Source organism: Piliocolobus tephrosceles, chromosome 8 (genome assembly GCF_002776525.5).
Source record: "Piliocolobus tephrosceles isolate RC106 chromosome 8, ASM277652v3, whole genome shotgun sequence".
NCBI lineage: Eukaryota > Metazoa > Chordata > Mammalia > Primates > Cercopithecidae > Piliocolobus > Piliocolobus tephrosceles.
This window is the reverse complement of record NC_045441.1, coordinates 129,521,962-129,539,682: the sequence shown is the minus strand read 5'-3', so window position 1 is coordinate 129,539,682 and position 17,721 is coordinate 129,521,962. Positions and strand designations below refer to the sequence as shown.

Below are 17,721 nucleotides of genomic sequence, written 5' to 3'. Positions count from 1 at the left end.
GAGGGTTCTCCCTAAGGAGAGTTTCCCGTACAGGCCACCAAAATGTTGCAAGTGATCAGTGACGAGGGTTCTCCCTAAGGAGAGTTTCCCGTACAGGCCACCAAAATGTTGCAAGTGATCAGTGACTATCTGGGCTGGTGGTGTAGGCGGTGAGAAGAATTTGCCAAGACAGTTACAGGTATAGAAAGGCGGATTTATTAGAGAAGGTAGGAGAGTATATTTGCAAGGAAGCAGCAGGCAGGTCAGCAGGAGAGGAGCTGACTGCAAGGAGATGAAGGCTTGCTGGAGATTTTATAGGATGGTGCTGCATGCTGAAGAGGGCTTTGTGCAGTACAGATAACGATAAGGTTGCAGTGAGCTAACTTGCATTTTTCTATCAGCTGAGTGTCTGGTGATTACTGGGTGCAGGAAGATTGTAAGTTACTTGCGCAGAAGGGGTGTGTGTCCTGGACCACGGAGAAAGGCAGATTAGTTTATCTGCTTATTCTTTTTGGTTTCCCCTGATCCCACCAGCCTGACTCCTTTTTCTCTAATTAGAACTCCACATGGGAGGGATAGATTTGGAGGGAGAAGTGAAGAGTTGTGTTTTATTTTATCTTATTTTTTTGAAACGGAGTCTCACTCTGTTGCCCGGACTGGAGTGCAGTGGCCTGATCTCAGCTCACTGCAACCTCTGCATCCCGGGTTCAAGCGATTCTCCTGCCTCAGCCTCCCAAGTAGTTGGGATTACAAGACGCATGCCACCATGACCAGCTAATTTTTGTATTTTTGGTAGAGACGGAGTTTCACTATGTCGGCCAGGCTGGCCTTGAGCTCCTAATCTCAAGTGATCTGCCTGCCTTGGCCTCCCAAAGTGCTGGGATTACAGGTGTGAGCCACTGAGCCTGGCCTAAGAGTTCTGTTTTAGATCTATGGAGGGATATTAAGTGGTCATTTGGATCCTGGAGGGTCTAAGTTAGAGCCATGAATCTGGGAATTGTTGACATAAAGGCATGATACCCTAGGAAGGAGGAGAGAAAGATGTTGGAAGTTTAAAAAGAGAAATGGTAAATCGCTGTCTCAGTTTGAGAAAGCAAAATTACTTGGAAGTGTAGTAGGCTTGCTGGGCAGTGTTGCATGCCCTTTGAGGTTTGTGGTTTTGAATCTAAAAAGTGAAATCAGCCAGCTCGTGTGGTTTTTCTGTGGCAAAACTCAGCTGCTTGGGTGCAGGGAAGGAGGAGGATGGGGACAAGGAAGCGCACTGTAGATTCTAAGTTGGTAAGGCAGGAAATGAGGACAGGACGGGGCTGGATAAGGGAAAAACGAGGCTACTGAATTGAGAGCCTTGTTGAGGTCAAATGATTGTTGAGGTGTGGTGTATTCAGGTAAGTGATCTGCAAGGAAAGGAAGTAGAAGGTTTGAAATCCGGTTACCAGGGTTCAGCCTTGCGTGGGTTTTTATTGGGGGATGGAGGAGAAGGGTGGTGGTGAAGAGAACTGGAACTGAGAGACCCAGGAGGAAACTTATCCACCTGGCCGTGGGGATGGAGGTTGGGTGACCGTGGCTCAGGAGTGCGGGGGAGATCAGTCTCTGACATCTATGGGGAACAGCAGGCTACAGAGCCCCAAGGTGTGAGTTTCAAAGAAGGGTGTTCTTGGCAGGAAGACGCTCCAGAAATGGCCTCGGGAAGCAAAGACAACTTGGACCCCTTGTGTCCTTGAGGCATGTAGGTTGCCGGAGGGAAGATTGCCCCTCTTGAGAGGCCTTAGGGGAAGTCAAGGTATCGGAAGTGTCCGGAGTCTTGTAAGGATATGGTGCCTGCTACCCACGTAACTAGGTTTCCAGAGAGCAAGGATAGCTTGCTAACTGTGTATCTCTGTTTCCAGAGAGCGTGGTCAAAAGGGCTGGCGGTGGGGTGTGTGGGAAGGCTGGGCAGAAGAGATGAATGGGGCAGAGTGGGTGTGTGGTGGCTTCACGTATGTCATCTCTTTTCCTGCTGACCACTCCCCTGCCCACTCTGCAGTAGACTTTCTTCAGAGAGTTCCTCATACGAGACAGTTGGGTTTTTTTGTTTTGTTTTGTTTTTTTGAGGCAGGATCTTCCTCTGTCACCTAGGCAGGAGTTCAGTGGCATCATCATAGCTCACTGCAGCCTGGAAGGCCTGGCCTCAAGTGATCCCCCTGCCTCAGCCTCCCTAGTAGCTAGGACTACAGTACATGCCACCACGTCTGGCAAAATTTTAAATTTTTTATAGAGACAAGGTCTGTTGCCCAGGCTGATATTGAACTCCTGGCCTCAAGTTTTCCTCTTCCCTTGGCCTCTGAAGAACAGCTTTATATTTGGGTTGGAAAGGACTCTAAATACCACTATAGAAAGTGAAATTAGAAATAATGTTTGGGGGAAATTTTATATCCCAAAGCAGTGTTGTAAAAGGCAGCATTGCCTTCCATCTGGACGTGTTGCTGCAGTGCGAAGTCATCTTTTACGAAGCAGTGATTGCACACTATGGTAACCGCCCAGTGGGTTCGCCTTGCCTGCTGCCTAGACAGAGCCCATTTATCAAGACAGCGGAATTGCAATGGCAAAACAGTAGTTCACACAGAGCCGGCTGTGTGGGAGATGGGAGTTTTATTATTACTCAAGTCAGTCTCCTGGAGCATTCGGGGATCAGAGTTTTTAAAGATAATTTGGCGGGTAGGGGCTTGGGAAGTGGGGAGTGCTGATTGGTCAGGTTGGAGATGGAGTCATGGGGGCTGAAGGGAGTTTTTCTTGCTGCCTTCTGTTGCTGGGTGGGATGGCAGAGCTGGTTGAGCCACATTACCGGTCTGGGTGGTGTCAGCTGATGCATCGAGTGCAGGGGCTGCAAAATATCTCAAGCACTGATCTTAAGTTTTACAATAGTGATGTTTTCCCCAGGAGCAATTTGGGGAGGTTCAGACCCTTGGAGCCAGAGGCTACATGACCCCTAAATTGTAATTTCTAATCTTGTAGCTAATTGGTTAGTCCTGCAAAGGCAGACGGGACCCCAGGCAAGAAGGGGGTCTGTTATCAATTTTGTTTCAGAGTCAAACCATGAACTGAATTCCTTCCTAAAGTTAGTTCAGCCTATGCCCAGGAATGAACAAGGACAGCTTAAGGGTTAGAAGCAAGTAGAGCCGGTTAGCTCTGATTTCTTTCACTGTCATAATTTCCTCAGTTACCGTTTTGCAAAGGCAGTTTCACTCTTGTGTTCCATTCTGGAAGTTACCATTTTTGATGGGTAGTCCTCTAGGACTAAGAAAAACTTCACTATGAAAATCACGTGAGTTAGTGATTGTGGACTTGCTTTGGAAAGTAGAAGGTTATGGTTCTGGATTTTTTTTTTTTTAGACGGAGTCTTACTCTTATTGCCCAGGCTAGAGTGCAGTGGCATGATCTTGGCTCGCTGCAGCCTCTGCCTCCCAGGTTCAAGCGATTCTCCTGCCTCAGCCTCCTGAGTAGCTGGGATTACAGGCGCCTGCCACCACGCCCGACTAATTTTTGTATTTTTGGTAGAGATGGGGTTTTGCCACGTTGGCCAGGCTGGTCTCGAACCCCAGACTTCGTGATCCGCCTGCCTCGGCCTCCCAAAGTGCTGGGATTCCAGGTGTGAGCCACCACGCCCAGCCAATGGTTTTCTGGATTTTATTTGATGGCAAGAATCTTACCCATATATATATATATATATATATATTTTTTTTCTGGAGAGAATGGAAGCAGAGGAATCCTTTTTTTTTTGGTTGGCGGGGAGGGGGACAGGGTCTCACTGTGCTGTGCAGGCTGGAATGCGGTGGCACAGTCTCGGCTCACTGCAGCCTCTGCCTCCCAGGCTCAAGTGATTCTCCTATCTCAGCCTCCTAAGTAGCTGGGACCACAGGTACGCACCACCACCCCTGGCTACTTTTTGTACTTTTTGTGAAGACGGGGTTTTGCCATGTTTCCCAGGCTGGTCTCAAACTCCTGGGCTCAAGCAGTCCTCCTACCTCGAACTCCCAAATTATTGGAATTCCAGGCGTGAGCCACCATGCCTCTCCAGAATCTTATTTTTAACAAGGATTTTTTTTTTTTTTTTGGTCTTTTAAAATAATTCTAATGGGGGTTTGGGGAGATGTTGGCCAAAGGATACAAAATTTCAGTTAGGAGGAATAAGTTTAAGAGAACTATTGTACAATATGGTGACTATAGGCTTTGTTTTTTTGAGACAGGCTCTCACTGTGTCACCCAGGCTGGAGTGCAGTGGCGCAATCGCGGCTCACTGAACCTCTAACTCTAAGGTGATCCTACCATCTCAGCCTCTGGAGTGACTGGGACTATAGGCTTGCGCCATCACACCCGACTAATACATGTATATATATTTAGATGGAGTCTCGGTCTGTTGCCCAGGCTGGAGTGCAGTGGTGTGATTTCGGCTCACTGCAGCCTCCGCCTTCTAGGTTCAAGTGATTCTCGTGCCTCAACCTCCTGAGTAGCTGGGATTACAGGTGTGCATCACCATGCCCGGCTAATTTTGTATTTTTAGTAGAGACAAGGGTTTCGCCATGTTGGCCAGGCTGGTCTCAAACTCCTGACCTCAAGTGATCCACTCGCCTCGGCCTCCCAAAGTGCTGGGATTACAGATGTGAGTCACTGCACCCGACCTGGCTAATATTTTTGTATTTTTTGTAGAAATGGGGTTTTGTTGTGTTGCCAAGGCTGGTCTCAGACCTCCGAACTCCAGCAGTCCACCCGCCTTGACCTCCCAAAGTGCTGATATACAGGCCTGTGAGCCACTGTGAGCCACTGTGCCCGACCAGTGACTCTAGTTAATAACAATGTACTGTATTTTGAAAATTGCTAAAAGAGTAGATTTTAAGTTTTCTCACCACAAAAAATAAGTAGGTGAGGTAATGGATATATTAACTAGCTTGACTGAGCCATTCCATAATGCGCACATATTTTAAAACATGTTGTACATGATAAATATATACAATTTTATTTGTCAATTAAAAATACTATGATGTTAAAAATCTTGTTGCTGTCAACTATCAGTTGATAATTGTGTATTCAGTATTCATTAACAGAGTCTGCAATCATACCTGCATACCACCCTGAACATGGCCTGCCTTGTCGGACTTTGGAAGCTAAGTATGGTGGGGCCTGGTTAGTGCTTGGGTGGGAAACTGCCTGTGAATACCGGGTGCTGTAGGCTTTAAGAAATAAAAATTCACCGAATGAGAAAATACTGAATGACAAGCTACAATGAATTCAGAAATGCTGAAATGAAATTTGGTTTTGAAATTTGGTTTTATTAATTATAACAGCATTTACACGTACTTGAAAAATGTTACACTCTTGTTTAGTGTGTATTTAGAGTGGTAAAGAGAGTGTTCTTCAAAAAGTAGGACGTGCTCGATGGATTCAGACTTGACACAAACTCCTGTACACCCCAGGGTCCCTGAGCTCATGAATGATTGGAAATCACTTCTGTGATAGATAGGATACATGTGCAAGGTATTATTATTGCATAGGACCAAATGTTACAGTATTTATCTTAAATGTCACTATGCACACAGCGGGTGAATGTTTAAAACTATTTTCCTGGGCGAGGTGGCTCATGCCTGTAGTCTCAGCACTTTGGAAGGCTGAGGTGGAAGGACTGCTTGAGACCAGGAATTCAAGACCAGCCTGGACAACATGGCAAAACCCTGACTTAACATTAAATGCAAAAAATAAGCTGGATGTGGTGGCGTGTGCGCCTGTATTCCCAAAGGATTGCTTGAGCCTAAGAGGTCAAGGCTGCAGTGAGCTGAGGTTGTGCCACTGCCCTCTGGTCTGGGTGACAAAATGAAACCTTGTCTCAGTCAATCAATCAATCAATCAATCAGGCCGGGCATGGTGGCTCACGCCTGTGATCCCAGCAATTTGGGAGGCCAAGGATGGTGGATCATCTGAGGTTAGGAGTTCGAGACCAACCTGGCAAACATGATGAAACCCCATCTCTATTAAAAACACAAAAATTAGCTAGGCATGATGGTGGGCGCCTATAATTCCAGCTACTTGGGAGGCTAAGGCAGGAGAATCTCTTGAACCTGGGAGACAGAGGTTGCAGTGAGCCGAGATCATGCCACTGCATTCCAGCCTGGGCAACAGAGCCAGACTCTGTCTCAGAAAAAAATAGATAAATAAAATAAAGCCTGTTTTCCCAATGTGCTTATTAAGCCTTTTCTCCCCAATCATTGTAACTTAGGAAAAGATCGTCTATTTAGAAACTAAATCCAAATGACCTCAAATATCTTGGTAGTTATTTAAAGCTATTAATATAAGTGTACAGCCCTAGATTATGCAGCTCTATTGCCAACGTGCTGTAATTTCAATCTGTTGGAGCATTTATTTTTGGAATTATGATTTTACATGATACATTATTGAATTTCATATCCCATGCCCTTTCCTGGAGTACATACTACAGTGTTTTGAGGTGGAAAGGTGTCCAGTTCAAAGAGCTATGATTCATAGAGAATGATTAAAGTTTTGTGTTTTTCCACTTGGATTTAATGTTTAATTTTCAGGATGGAAGTAAATTTAGTCATAACACTAATAGCTCTTGTTTTTGTAACTTCCTGGAATTATAGACAGGAAGTTTATTTACATTTTGTGAGTGGAATTTTATTGTCCTACTCTGCACGTGATTTTATTAACATTTTCCAAGAAGAATGACTTTAAAATGAAATTAGCTAAATTCTACTGATTTGGAATTAATCCTTGGCAGATCAGTGGCTAATATAATTTATCTGAATATGTCACATACATTGTTACTTTTAGCCTTACAGCTCTCAAATGAGATCAGCCATTTTATGGATGACCACTTGTGATTTATAGAGCATGACCTGTCCCAGGGCTCACAGCCAGTAAGGAAAACAACTGTTATGTGTACATAATTGTAACCACCTCAACTTTGGTTCTTTTATCTGCAAGTTGCAAGAATGGCCTTTCTGCTGGGTCTCTTAGCCTTTAAGGTTTGGGTGCATCTATTGAGCTGTGGCTAGTGAAAATAAGTAGTGTAATAGTTCCAGTGAACATAGATCTGAGAGCCAAGCCCTGTGATTCTCTCTTGAGTATTGGGAGCTCTTGCATGTGTTCCCTACCTTGACTACTGTTGTATATTTATCATACAAGCCATTTTATGGATTTTTTCCCCCTGAATATGAGGATAAATTACATTACTTTTTTTGTTGTGGCAGGGGGCAGGCAAGGTCTTACTCTGTGGTACAGGCTGGAGTGCAATGGTGCGATCATAGCTCCCTGCCTCCTTGAACCCCTGGGCTCAAGCGATCCTCCTGCCTTAGACTACTGAGTAGCTGGGACCACAGACACGAGCCACCATGCTTGGCTATTTTTTTTTTTTTTTAATTTAGTTTTTGTAGAGATGGGGTCTCACTATGTTGCCCAGGTTGTTCTCAAACTCTTGGGCTTAAGTGTTCCTCCCGCCTTGGCCTACCAAAGTGTGGGGATTACAGGCATGAGCCAACATGTCCAGCCTAAATTATAGTACTTTTCTAATGCTGTGGGCATTTCCGTTATACAAATTATATTGATGTTTATTGTAGACTTTTTAAGAAAAAAGTATACAGAAGAAAATTAAAATTATCCGTTATTTCACTCCCTAGAGATAACTGGTATATTCTCTATTTGTATTATGTAGATACAGTTGAGTTGATTAGATTTATAACCAGCTCCCACTTTTTTTCACTTGACATTTTCTCATGTCATTAAAAAGTCTTCATGGCAAATGATTATAAGTGCTTCAGCCATTCAGACGTACCATAATTTATTTAATTATTCCCCTATTATTGTATTTTTAAATTGGTTCTGCAGACTCATAACTGGAGACATTAAGTTTAGCTGCTTACTTTATGCTTAATTGTTCTTGGATATCAGAGAATGGGTGCAGCTTTTAGAGAGTACAGTCAAATGAAAAGGCACTGGGGCTAGGCACAGTGGCTTATGCCTATAATCCCAGCACTTTTGGAGGCCAAGGTGAGCAGATCGCTTTGAGCTCAGGAGTTCGAGACCAGCCTGGGCAACGTGATGAAACCATGTTTCTACAAAAAAATACAAACATTAGCCAGGCATGGTGGCTCATGCTTGTAGTCCCAGCTACTTGGAAGGCTGAGGCTGGAGAATGGCTTGAGCCTGGGAAGCGGAAGTTGCAGTGAGTCGAGATAGTGCCACTGTACTCTAGCCTGGGCGACAGAGTGAGACCCTGTCTCAAAAAGGAAAAAAAAAAGAAAAAGCTGCTGGAAGTAGTGGAAGGAGATGGCAAGGAGTGGCTCCACCTCTTTCTCTGTTTCGTTGACTGACACAGTTTTTTTCATTTTGAGGGGATACTGGGGGGCAGACGTGTTAGGCAGCTTGCCTAGTGTCTTGCACTGGGACCTCACCTCAAGGCAATAGAAGATCGTGTAGAACATTGTTTTGAATCATTTTGTTTTGTTTTGCTTAGAGTCAGGGGTCTCACTTTGTTGCCCGGGGTTGACTGCAGTGGCGTGATCATAGCTCACTGTAACCTTGAACTCCTGGACTCAAGGGATCCTCTTGTCTCAGCCTGTCCAATAGCTGGGGGACTACAGGTGTGAGCCATTGTGCCCAGCTCCTTCTTTCTTTTAATATTAAAAATCTCCTCCAACACTTTGTGAAAAATAATTTTTATAGGCCTAAACACATCTTGTATTTTTTAAGGAATAGATCCCTGGAAATACTTTTTTTTTTTAAGTGAAAGCAAGTTTATTCAAAAGTAAAGGAATAAAAGGGCAGCATTCCCTAGAGAGAGCAGCCCAGAAATTGAATTTTTGTGTCAAACACTCTTGATGAACATGGCTAGATTGTCCTCCTATAATATTATACTAATTTTTACTTCTTTCAGTAGCGCATGGGAGTTCAGGAACCATTATACCCTGAGCTGCATTAAGCACAATCTTTTTTTTTGTTTTTTGTTTTTTTTTTTTTTGAGACGGAGTCTCGCTCTGCTGCCCAGGCTGGAGTGCAGTGGCCGGATCTCAGCTCACTGCAAGCTCCGCCCCCGGGTTTACGCCATTCTCTTGCCTCAGCCTCCTGAGTAGCTGGGACTACAGGCGCCCGCCACATCGCCCTGCTAGTTTTTTGTATTTTTTAGTAGAGACGGGTTTCACCGTGTTAGCCAGGATGGTCTCGATCTCCTGACCTTGTGATCCGCCCATCTCGGCCTCCCAAAGTGCTGGGATTACAGGCTTGAGCCACCGCGCCCGGCCAGCACAATCTTTTTTAACTATCCAAATGTTTTCTTGCCTTAATTATATTTCTAATATTACTAGTGGGATTGAATTTTTATTTCTTAAGTTCAATAGCCCTTTCATTTCTTCTGAGTTGTCTGTTTATTTCCTTTGCTCATTTTTTCTATAAGAATGAATGATTTTCTTTTTTCTTTTTTTTTTTTTTTGAGGCGGAGTCTCGCTCTGCCCGGGCTGGAGTGCAGTGGCCGGACCTCAGCTCACTGCAAGCTCCGCCTCCCGGGTCCACGTCATTCTCCTGCCTCAGCCTCCCGAGTAGCTGGGACTACAGGCGCCCGCCACCTTGCCCGGCTAGTTTTTTGTATTTTTTAGTAGAGACGGGGTTTCACTGTGTTAGCCAGGATGGTCTCGATCTCCTGACCTCGTGATCCACCCGTCTCGGCCTCCCAAAGTGCTGGGATTACAGGCTTGAGCCACCGCGCCCGGCCCAAGAATGAATGATTTTCTTATCAGTTTATATGAACTCTTTCTATTAAGATATAATCTCTTGTCCAGGAATTTTTTTTTTTTTTAAAGGACTACCTAATAGCTTTAACATAATTATTAATCCAGTTTTCTGGTGTCAACTAGGCCATGAGATTTTTCCCCACAAGGCCTGATTATATGGTGACTATAAATCGAAATAATTCAGTTTTTGGATAATCTGCCGAGGTTTAATAATGTCCATAATATGTTTTGTCTTTCCAGAAAGAAGAAATGATGTAAATCACTCACTATCCAAACTTTAAGGTCAAAGGTGAGAAGGAAGGTCAGGAAGAACATGGCCTGGCCAAATGTTTTTCAAAGAGGGTCTCTGCTGTCCCGATTCAGCCATCATCACGTTGTAGTGTTCCTGCTCACCTTCTTCAGGTAAGCACGTTGCTAAAGCTGCTCTCCTGCTTTTTTTCTTTTTTTCTTTTGAGGGAGCTATTGCATGGCAAGTGTCAAATGCACTGATGGGCATACACTTAATAATGTTGGTTATTCCTTCTGTTGTAGTCTTGATAGCTCTAATATAGTAGTTCTTGAGGGCTATTTTGCCCTCTAGAGGACATTTGGCAGTGTCTAAGATAGTTTTGGTTGTCATGAGCGGGGAGGAATGCTACTTGGAGTTAGTGGTGGAGACCAGGGATGTTACTAAACGTCCTCCCATGCACAGGACAGCTCTCCACAACAAACAACATTTCGGCTCAAAATGTCAATAATGTGGAGGTGGAGAAGCCCTGGTCTGGTTTTTTATTTTTTATTTTGTACTTTTTTTTTTTTTTGAGATGGAATATTACTTTGTTGCACAGGCTGGAGTGCAGTGGCATGACCTCGACTCACTGCAGCCTCCGCCTCCTGGGTTCAAGTGATTCTCCTGCCTCAGCCTCCCGAGTAGCTGGGATTACAGGCACGTGCCACCATGCCTGGCTACTAAATAGAAACAGTTTCACTGTTAGCCAGGATGGTCTCGATCTCCTGACTTCGTGATCTGCCCGCCTCAGCCTCCCAAAGTGCTGGGATTACGGGCATGAGCCACCACGCCCGGCCAACATATCTCACTTCTTTTCATCACCCTGTTTGGAGAGAGAAGTCCTCTGTTTATTAAAACCAGGAGCTGGAGAACAAAGGTGATCGTAAGCGGTTCTCTTAGAAACATAGCATACATCAGGCCATTGGGTGTTAGAGGCGTGCTATAAGTGACCTTGTTACCCAACTTTTTTTGATATTTCTGCTGAGTAGATTTTATTATTAATCTTTATGAAAGACACCAGAAATAATGATTATTTATTTATTTGAGATGGGATCTCACCCTGTCACCCAGGCTGGAGTGTAGTAGTGTGATCACGGTTCACTGCAGCCTCTGACTCCCAGGATCAGATGATCTAGCTGCCTCAGCCTCTTGAGTAGTTGGGACCAGAAGCACGAACCACCACGCCTGGCTCCTTCTTACGTTTTTATTATTATTTGTAGAGATGAGGTCTTCTTATGTTCGCCAGGCTGGTCTTGAACTCCTGGGCTCAAGCAGTCCTCCCGCCTCAGCCTCCCGAAGTGCTGGGATTATAGGCGTGCGCTACCATGCTTGGCTTATCCTTTTTTTTTTTTTTTTTTTTTTAAAGAGAAGAATTCTTGGCCAGGCATGGCGACTCATACCTGTAATCCCAGCACTTTGGGAGGCCGAGGCGGGTGGATCACCTGAGGTCAGGAGTTCGAGACTAACCTGGCCAATATGGTGAAACCCCATCTCTCCTAAAAATACAGAAATCAGCTGGGCGTGGTGGCCCGCACCTGTAATTCCAGTTACTTGGGAGGCTGAGGCAGGAGAATTGGCTTGAATTTGGGAGGCGGAGTTTGCAGTGAGCTGAGATCACACCACTGCACTCCAGCCTGGGCAACAGAGCGAGACTCCGTCTCAGGAAAAAAAAAAAAGAGAATTCTAAAATTGTTCAGTGTCATGCCTGTAATCCCAGCAATTTGGGAGGCCAAGTGGTGGGAGGATCACTTGAGCTCCGGAGTTTGAGACCATCCTGGGCAACACAGCAAGACTCTGTCTCTATAAAAAATACAGAAATTTTGGTAGCCTGAGTAGCTAAGATTACAGGTGCACTGAGCATGGTAGGGTGCGCCTGTAATCCCAGCTACTCAGGCTGGGGTGGGAGGTTCGCTTGAGCGCGGGAGGTCAAGCCCAGTGAGCTATGATCATAACTGCACTGTAGCTTGAGTGACAGAGGGAGATCCTGTCTCAAAAACTAAAAATAAATAAAATTGAGAGAGCCTCTCTGAATCTATTTTGGTTCAAGTGGCTGCCCCCCAAATAAAATAAAACACGATTGAATAAAAGAAATGGGCTTATACCTGTGATTTTATTGAATGCTGTTTCTCCTTGCTATTCATTCATCTGCATTCTCTCTATTTTGTAGTTATTCATTGCTCCATGCTTCACGAAAAACATTTAGCAATGTCAAAGTCAGTATCTCTGAGCAGTGGACCCCAAGTGCTTTTAACACGTCAGTTGAGCTGCCTGTGGAGGTAAGCAGAACAAAGTACTGGGATGGATTGAAGGAGACCGCGCCCGCCCCTAGATTCTTCTTAAGTTCTTTTTTGTATCTTTGGTTTGCCCAGGACTCTGAAATGGCTCACTGTTTCCTATCACATAAGAGCCAAACTATTCTACTAATTTCAAAGCCTGCTCCGACTCAGTCCCATTTTACCTCTCCAGCTGGCTTATTTCTAACTGTTTAGAAATCACACCTTCTGATGAGGCTATTTTTCACTGGCTTTCATTAGTGCTGTACTCGTTTCTGTCTTTGAGATTTTGCATGTTATCTTTTATGTGCTCTTTTGCCCTTTTCCACCTGTCTGAAGTTTGCCTTTCTCTTTGTGTCAAGATAAAATGCCACTTTTTTTTTTTTTGAAACAGGGTATCTTTCTGTTGCCCAGGCTGGAGTGCAGTGGCACGATCTCTCAGGAAACATCTCTGCAATCTCCACCTTCTGGGCTCAAGCAATCCTCCCACCTCAGCCCCCTGAGTAGCTGGGACTACAGGCACTCACCACCATGCCCGGCTAATCTTTTTTTTTTTTTTTTTGAGATGGGGTTTCACCATTTCCCCAGGCTGGTCTTGAACTCCTGAGCTCAAGCGATCCACCTGCCTTGGCCTCCCAAAATGCTGGGATTATAATGTGAGCCATCACACCTGGGGAAAATGCCATGTTTTCAATCAAGTTTTTCCCCAACTTCTAATGTTTCCCTTCACTAAACTCTTGTACACTGTGTATTGCATATTGTAATGTCTTGGTATTTCAATATTTTCTGATTGTTTCTTTTTGTTTTTTTGGAGACAGAGTCTCGCTCTGTCGCCCTGGCTGGAGTGCCGTGGCGCGGCCATCTCGGCTCACTGCAAGCTCCGCCTCCCGGGTTCACGCCATTCTCCTGCCTCAGCTTCCCGTGTAGCTGGGACTGCAGGCGCCCGCCACCTCGCCTGGCTAATTTTTTTTTGTATTTTTAGTAGAGATGGGGTTTCACCCTGTTAGTCAGGATGGTCACTATCTCCTGACCTCATGATCTGCCCTCCTCGGCCTCCCAAAGTCTGGGATTATAGGTGTGAGCCACCACACCCAGCCTGTTTGTTTTTTTACTTTAAATTTTTTTGTAGAGACAGCCTCTTGCCCTGTTGCCCAGGCTGGTCTTGAACTCCTGGACTCAAGCCATCTTCCGTCCTTGGCTTCCCAAAGTTTTAGGGTTACAGGTATGAGCCATTGCGCCCAGCATGTTTCATTTGTTTGTATCTTGCTTATGTGCCTTGAAGTTAGGCGCAATCTTGGCTCACTGCAACCTCCACCTCTGGGGTTCAAGCGATTCTCTTGCCTCAGCCTCCCAAGTAGCTGGGATTACAGGCATGCACCACGACACCCAGCTAATTTTTGTATTTTCCGTAGAGAAGGGGTTTCGCCATGTTGGCCAGGCTAGTCTAATTCCTGACCTCAAGTGATCTGCCTGCCTCGGCCTCCCATAGTGTTGGTATTACAGGCCTGAGCCTCTGCCGCTGGCTAGAGTCATAAATCTTTTTTTTTTTTTTTGAGATGGAGTCTTACCCTTTCGCCAGGCTGGAGTGCAGTGGTGTGATCTCGGCTCACTGCAACATCTACCTCCCAGGTTCAAGTGATTCTCCTGCATCAGCCTCCCGAGTAGCTGGGGACTACAGGCGCCCGCCACCATGCCCGGCTACTTTTTGTATTTTTTAGTAGAGACAGGGTTTCACCATGTTGGCCAGGATGGTCTTGATCTCTTGACCTCATGATCCTCCTGCCTCGGCCTCCCAAAGTGCTGGGATTACAGGTGTGAGCCACTGCCCCTGGTCCAGATCATAAATCTTAAAGATGGAAGTGGTCTTAGAGAGATCATGCACCCTACCCTCCCAGATTGGAATCTTTCTTTGTCATTCTTGGAAGATAACCATCCAGCTTCTGCTTCAGTAGTTCTAGGCAGAAGAAACTTGCTGTTGTGTGAGGTGGATGCTTACATTTTTATTCAGCTTTTGAAGAAAATTCCTCCCTGTTTCCGTAAGTTTCTGTTTAGGCAAAACATTCTTGGCTCCTTCAGCTGCAGTTTAGTGACACTGAGCACTAATTGTGGGATTTCAGGTACAGCCTGAACAATATAGAGAAAAACAGGATTTCATTTAGGCGCTAGATTTCCAGTTGGATTGCCTAAGGCTGCCTTTATTTTTAAGTAACTGGGTTGGAGGTTCCCAAGACCACCCCCAGTTTGGTGATTAACTAGGAGGACTCAACATAGAGTACATGTGGCTGTAATTTATTCCAGTGAGAGGATATGAGGTAAACTCAGCAAAGGGAAGAGGCCGGTGTGGTGTGAAGTCTGGAAGAGGCCAGGCCAAGAGGCCTCTTTCATTAATTTTTAATTAAAAAAAGTTTTGGCCGGGTGCGGTGGCTCAAGCTTGTAATCCCAGCACTTTGGGAGGCCGAGACGGGCGGATCACGAGGTCAGGAGATCGAGACCATCCTGGCTGACCCGGTGAAACCCCCGTCTCTACTAAAAAAAAAAAATACAAAAAACTAGCCGGGCGAGGTGGCCGGCGCCTGTAGTCCCAGCTACTCAAGAGGCTGAGGCAGGAGAATGGCGTAAACCCGGGAGGTGGAGCTTGCAGTCAGCCGAGATCTGGCCACTGCACTACAGCCTGGGAGACAGAGTGAGACTCCGTCTCAAAAAAAAAAAAAAAAAGTTTTAAAATTATTTTTTAAGAGATGGGGCTCTTGCTATGTTGCCCAGGCCATACTTGAACTCCTGGACTCAAACAATCCTCCTGCCTCAGCCTCCTGAGTAGCTGGGACTACAGGTGTGTGCCACCATGGCCAGCTAAAAAAATATTTTGCTTATATATTTTTAAAAGTTAAAAAGTTAAACAGAAAAACATTTCTTAAGTGCTCTAAACAGCATCCTAAAAAGTACCTTTTATAGCTTTCATTTTTATGCTTAGCTCTGGGTGTTTTACAAAAAGAGTTCAGCAGACACAGTCTCTGTTACCTTTAGAACTTATAATGGATCCACTGACATGGACAAACATTGGAAATGGTAAGTAAACATAATAAACATAAAATCTATGTCTGTAGATAATAATCACTAGATCTTATATTTGAGAACAACTCAGCTAAAATCTATAATAAAAATATGTACAGTTCTTACATGAGAATAGTGCTAGAGAATCTAAAATTATCCCCAGGAGAAGGAAGAAGAATTTAAAGTGTCTTGGGCCAGGCGTGATGGCTCAGGCCTGTAATCCCACCACTTTGGGAGGCCTAGGCAGGAGGATTGCTTGAGCCCAGGAGTTTGAGACTAGTCTGGGCAACATAGAGAGACCACTGTCTCTACAAAAATGAAAAAAAACACACAAAAAAAACAAACAGAAAAACACTTTGGGAGGCCAAGGCGGGCAGATCACTTGAGGTTAGGAGTTTGAGAGCAGCCTGGCCAACATGGTGACACTCCATGTCTACTGAAAATACAAAAATTAGCTGGGTATGGTGGGCATGTCTGTAGTGCCAGCTTCTTGGGAGGCTGAGGCAGGAGAATGGCTTGAACCCGGGAGGTGGAGTTTGCAGTGAGCTGAGATCATGCCATTGCACTCCAGCCTGGGTGACAGAGTGAGACTGTCTCAAAAAAAAAAAAAAAATTTAGCTGGGTGTGGTGGCACATATCTGTACTCCCAGCTACTTAGGAGGCTGAGGTGGGAGGATGATTTGGTCTCTGGAGGTCAAGGCTGCAATGAGCCATGTTTGTGCCACTGCACTCCAGCTTGGGTGACAGAGCAAGACCCTGTCTCAAAAAGTGTCTGGAGATTCCATCTCAACCTTATGCACAGCTACTTGGTAGATTCCCACGTAAACATGTTCCACTCTCCCTTGTGCAAAGAACCGCATGCATAAGTTGGCCTGTCGTCCATCCTCTGCTCACCACTTTGAGGAAGCCCTTCCTTGTTAGTGAGCCTCCCCTGTCCTCCTGCATAGCCCTTATTCTGTTATAAACATTCTCACCTGGGAAACCCGCACAGGGACCTTTAGTGTGTGCACAGGAAGTACCTCACATCGAGCAAGTGTAGTAGCTTATATAGTCCCCCCAGCACAATAGAAGAAAACCCTGCAGTACATTCAGGCTGATAAGTTCACATCAAACGTATGATCAGACCAGGTTGAATCACATTTAGCATGTTGACTTAGTTGTATTGGTGACTTTCATTAAACATTGGATGGTTCACTATGAGTAACTGGAACATGACTAACCAAGTAGTATAGTCATCCTGATCTGAGCTATGTTATTGATGTTAACTTTCTTCTCTAGGTTTTTTTCTGTTACCCTGTTTCCTGCATCTGTTTGTTAGTCCTACTTTCTTATTTTAGTTTTTGGTTCGGTTTTGTTTTCCATTAAAGTCAACAGTTAAAAAATATATTTCAACTGAATTCTGGCAGTGAAGCAGAAAAAAAGCTGTTTAAAATCTGTTAAGTCTTGCAAAAGCCACACCTGCAGGGAGTTTTCGGTAACTTCTTAGAGGAGTAAAGAAAACCTACAACTTTGAGCAGCTGCTTAATAAGGTCCTTGTCTCTAGCTCACACTGGTGCGGGTACCCAGCAGGGCTTAATCATGGGTCCTGATGAGTCTGGTGGGCACACAAGGATGGAAGACTGTGGTTGCAGGGAAAATGTGGGAATGTCACTCTAATTGAAGACATTTAGGACCCCAAATTGGCATTGCTGAAAATACTGTTTGATTTCAGCTGTGTGAGCCTGCACTGCTTTCTCATCTTGGATAGAAAACGTCTTCAAAGTATGTGTGAAGTGGCATTAAAGTAACCAGATTGGTGCCAGAAGCCACCCAGAAATTAGTTCCACTGCTTTGGAATCACACTTTATTATTTGTTTATGATTTGCGGATTTTATTTTTTGTTAAAGATATATTTCTTTGATTCTTTTGTAGTTCATAAGCTGGATTATTGAGTATTCACACACGTGTGAGATGTGCCACCCTTGGACCTTGTTACAACGTGGGCACATTACTCATTTGACATGGATTAAAAATAAAGATGTTTTTTAAAATTGCTGATTGCGATTTTTCTCTTTAATTTTTTTTTTTTTTTTTTTTTGAGACGGAGTCTCGCTCTGTCGCCCGGGCTGGAGTGCAGTGGCCGGATCTCAGCTCACTGCAAGCTCCACCTCCCGGGTTTACGCCATTCTCCTGCCTCAGCCTCCCGAGTAGCTGGGACTACAGGCGCCGGCCACCACGCCCAGCTAGTTTTTGTATTTTTTTTTTTTTGAGGCAGAGTCTCGCTCTGTCGCCCGGGCTGGAGTGCAGTGGCCGGATCTCAGCTCACTGCAAGCTCCACCTCCCGGATTTACGCCATTCTCCTGCCTCAGCCTCCCGAGTAGCTGGGACTACAGGCACCCGCCAC

At 45.0% G+C, this 17,721-nt stretch overlaps 1 protein-coding gene and 1 non-coding gene across 6 annotated transcripts in view; both read left to right on the top strand.

The window, feature by feature from the left end:
* SLC37A3 (solute carrier family 37 member 3) overlaps window positions 1-17,721 on the top strand; it is a 69,776-nt gene that overhangs the window by 12,850 nt on the left and 39,205 nt on the right. For 3 of the 5 annotated variants that reach the window (XR_003309799.2, XM_023184883.3, XM_023184885.3), the window contains 2 exons: window positions 9,987-10,148; window positions 12,182-12,290. Coding sequence is in view for 4 of the 5 variants with exons in the window: in XM_023184883.3 (XP_023040651.1) it covers window positions 10,060-10,148; window positions 12,182-12,290 (198 nt within the window). In the remaining variant the exon portion in view is untranslated. Of the gene's footprint in view, window positions 1-5,044; window positions 5,122-9,986; window positions 10,149-12,181; window positions 12,291-15,267; window positions 15,354-17,721 lie in introns of those variants that run through there. The other 2 variants (XM_023184884.3, XM_023184886.1) reach the window with 2 other exon arrangements.
* On the top strand, window positions 17,238-17,339 carry LOC111521559. The gene has a single exon (XR_002724989.1). It is a non-coding gene; the product is annotated as a small nucleolar RNA U13 (small nucleolar RNA).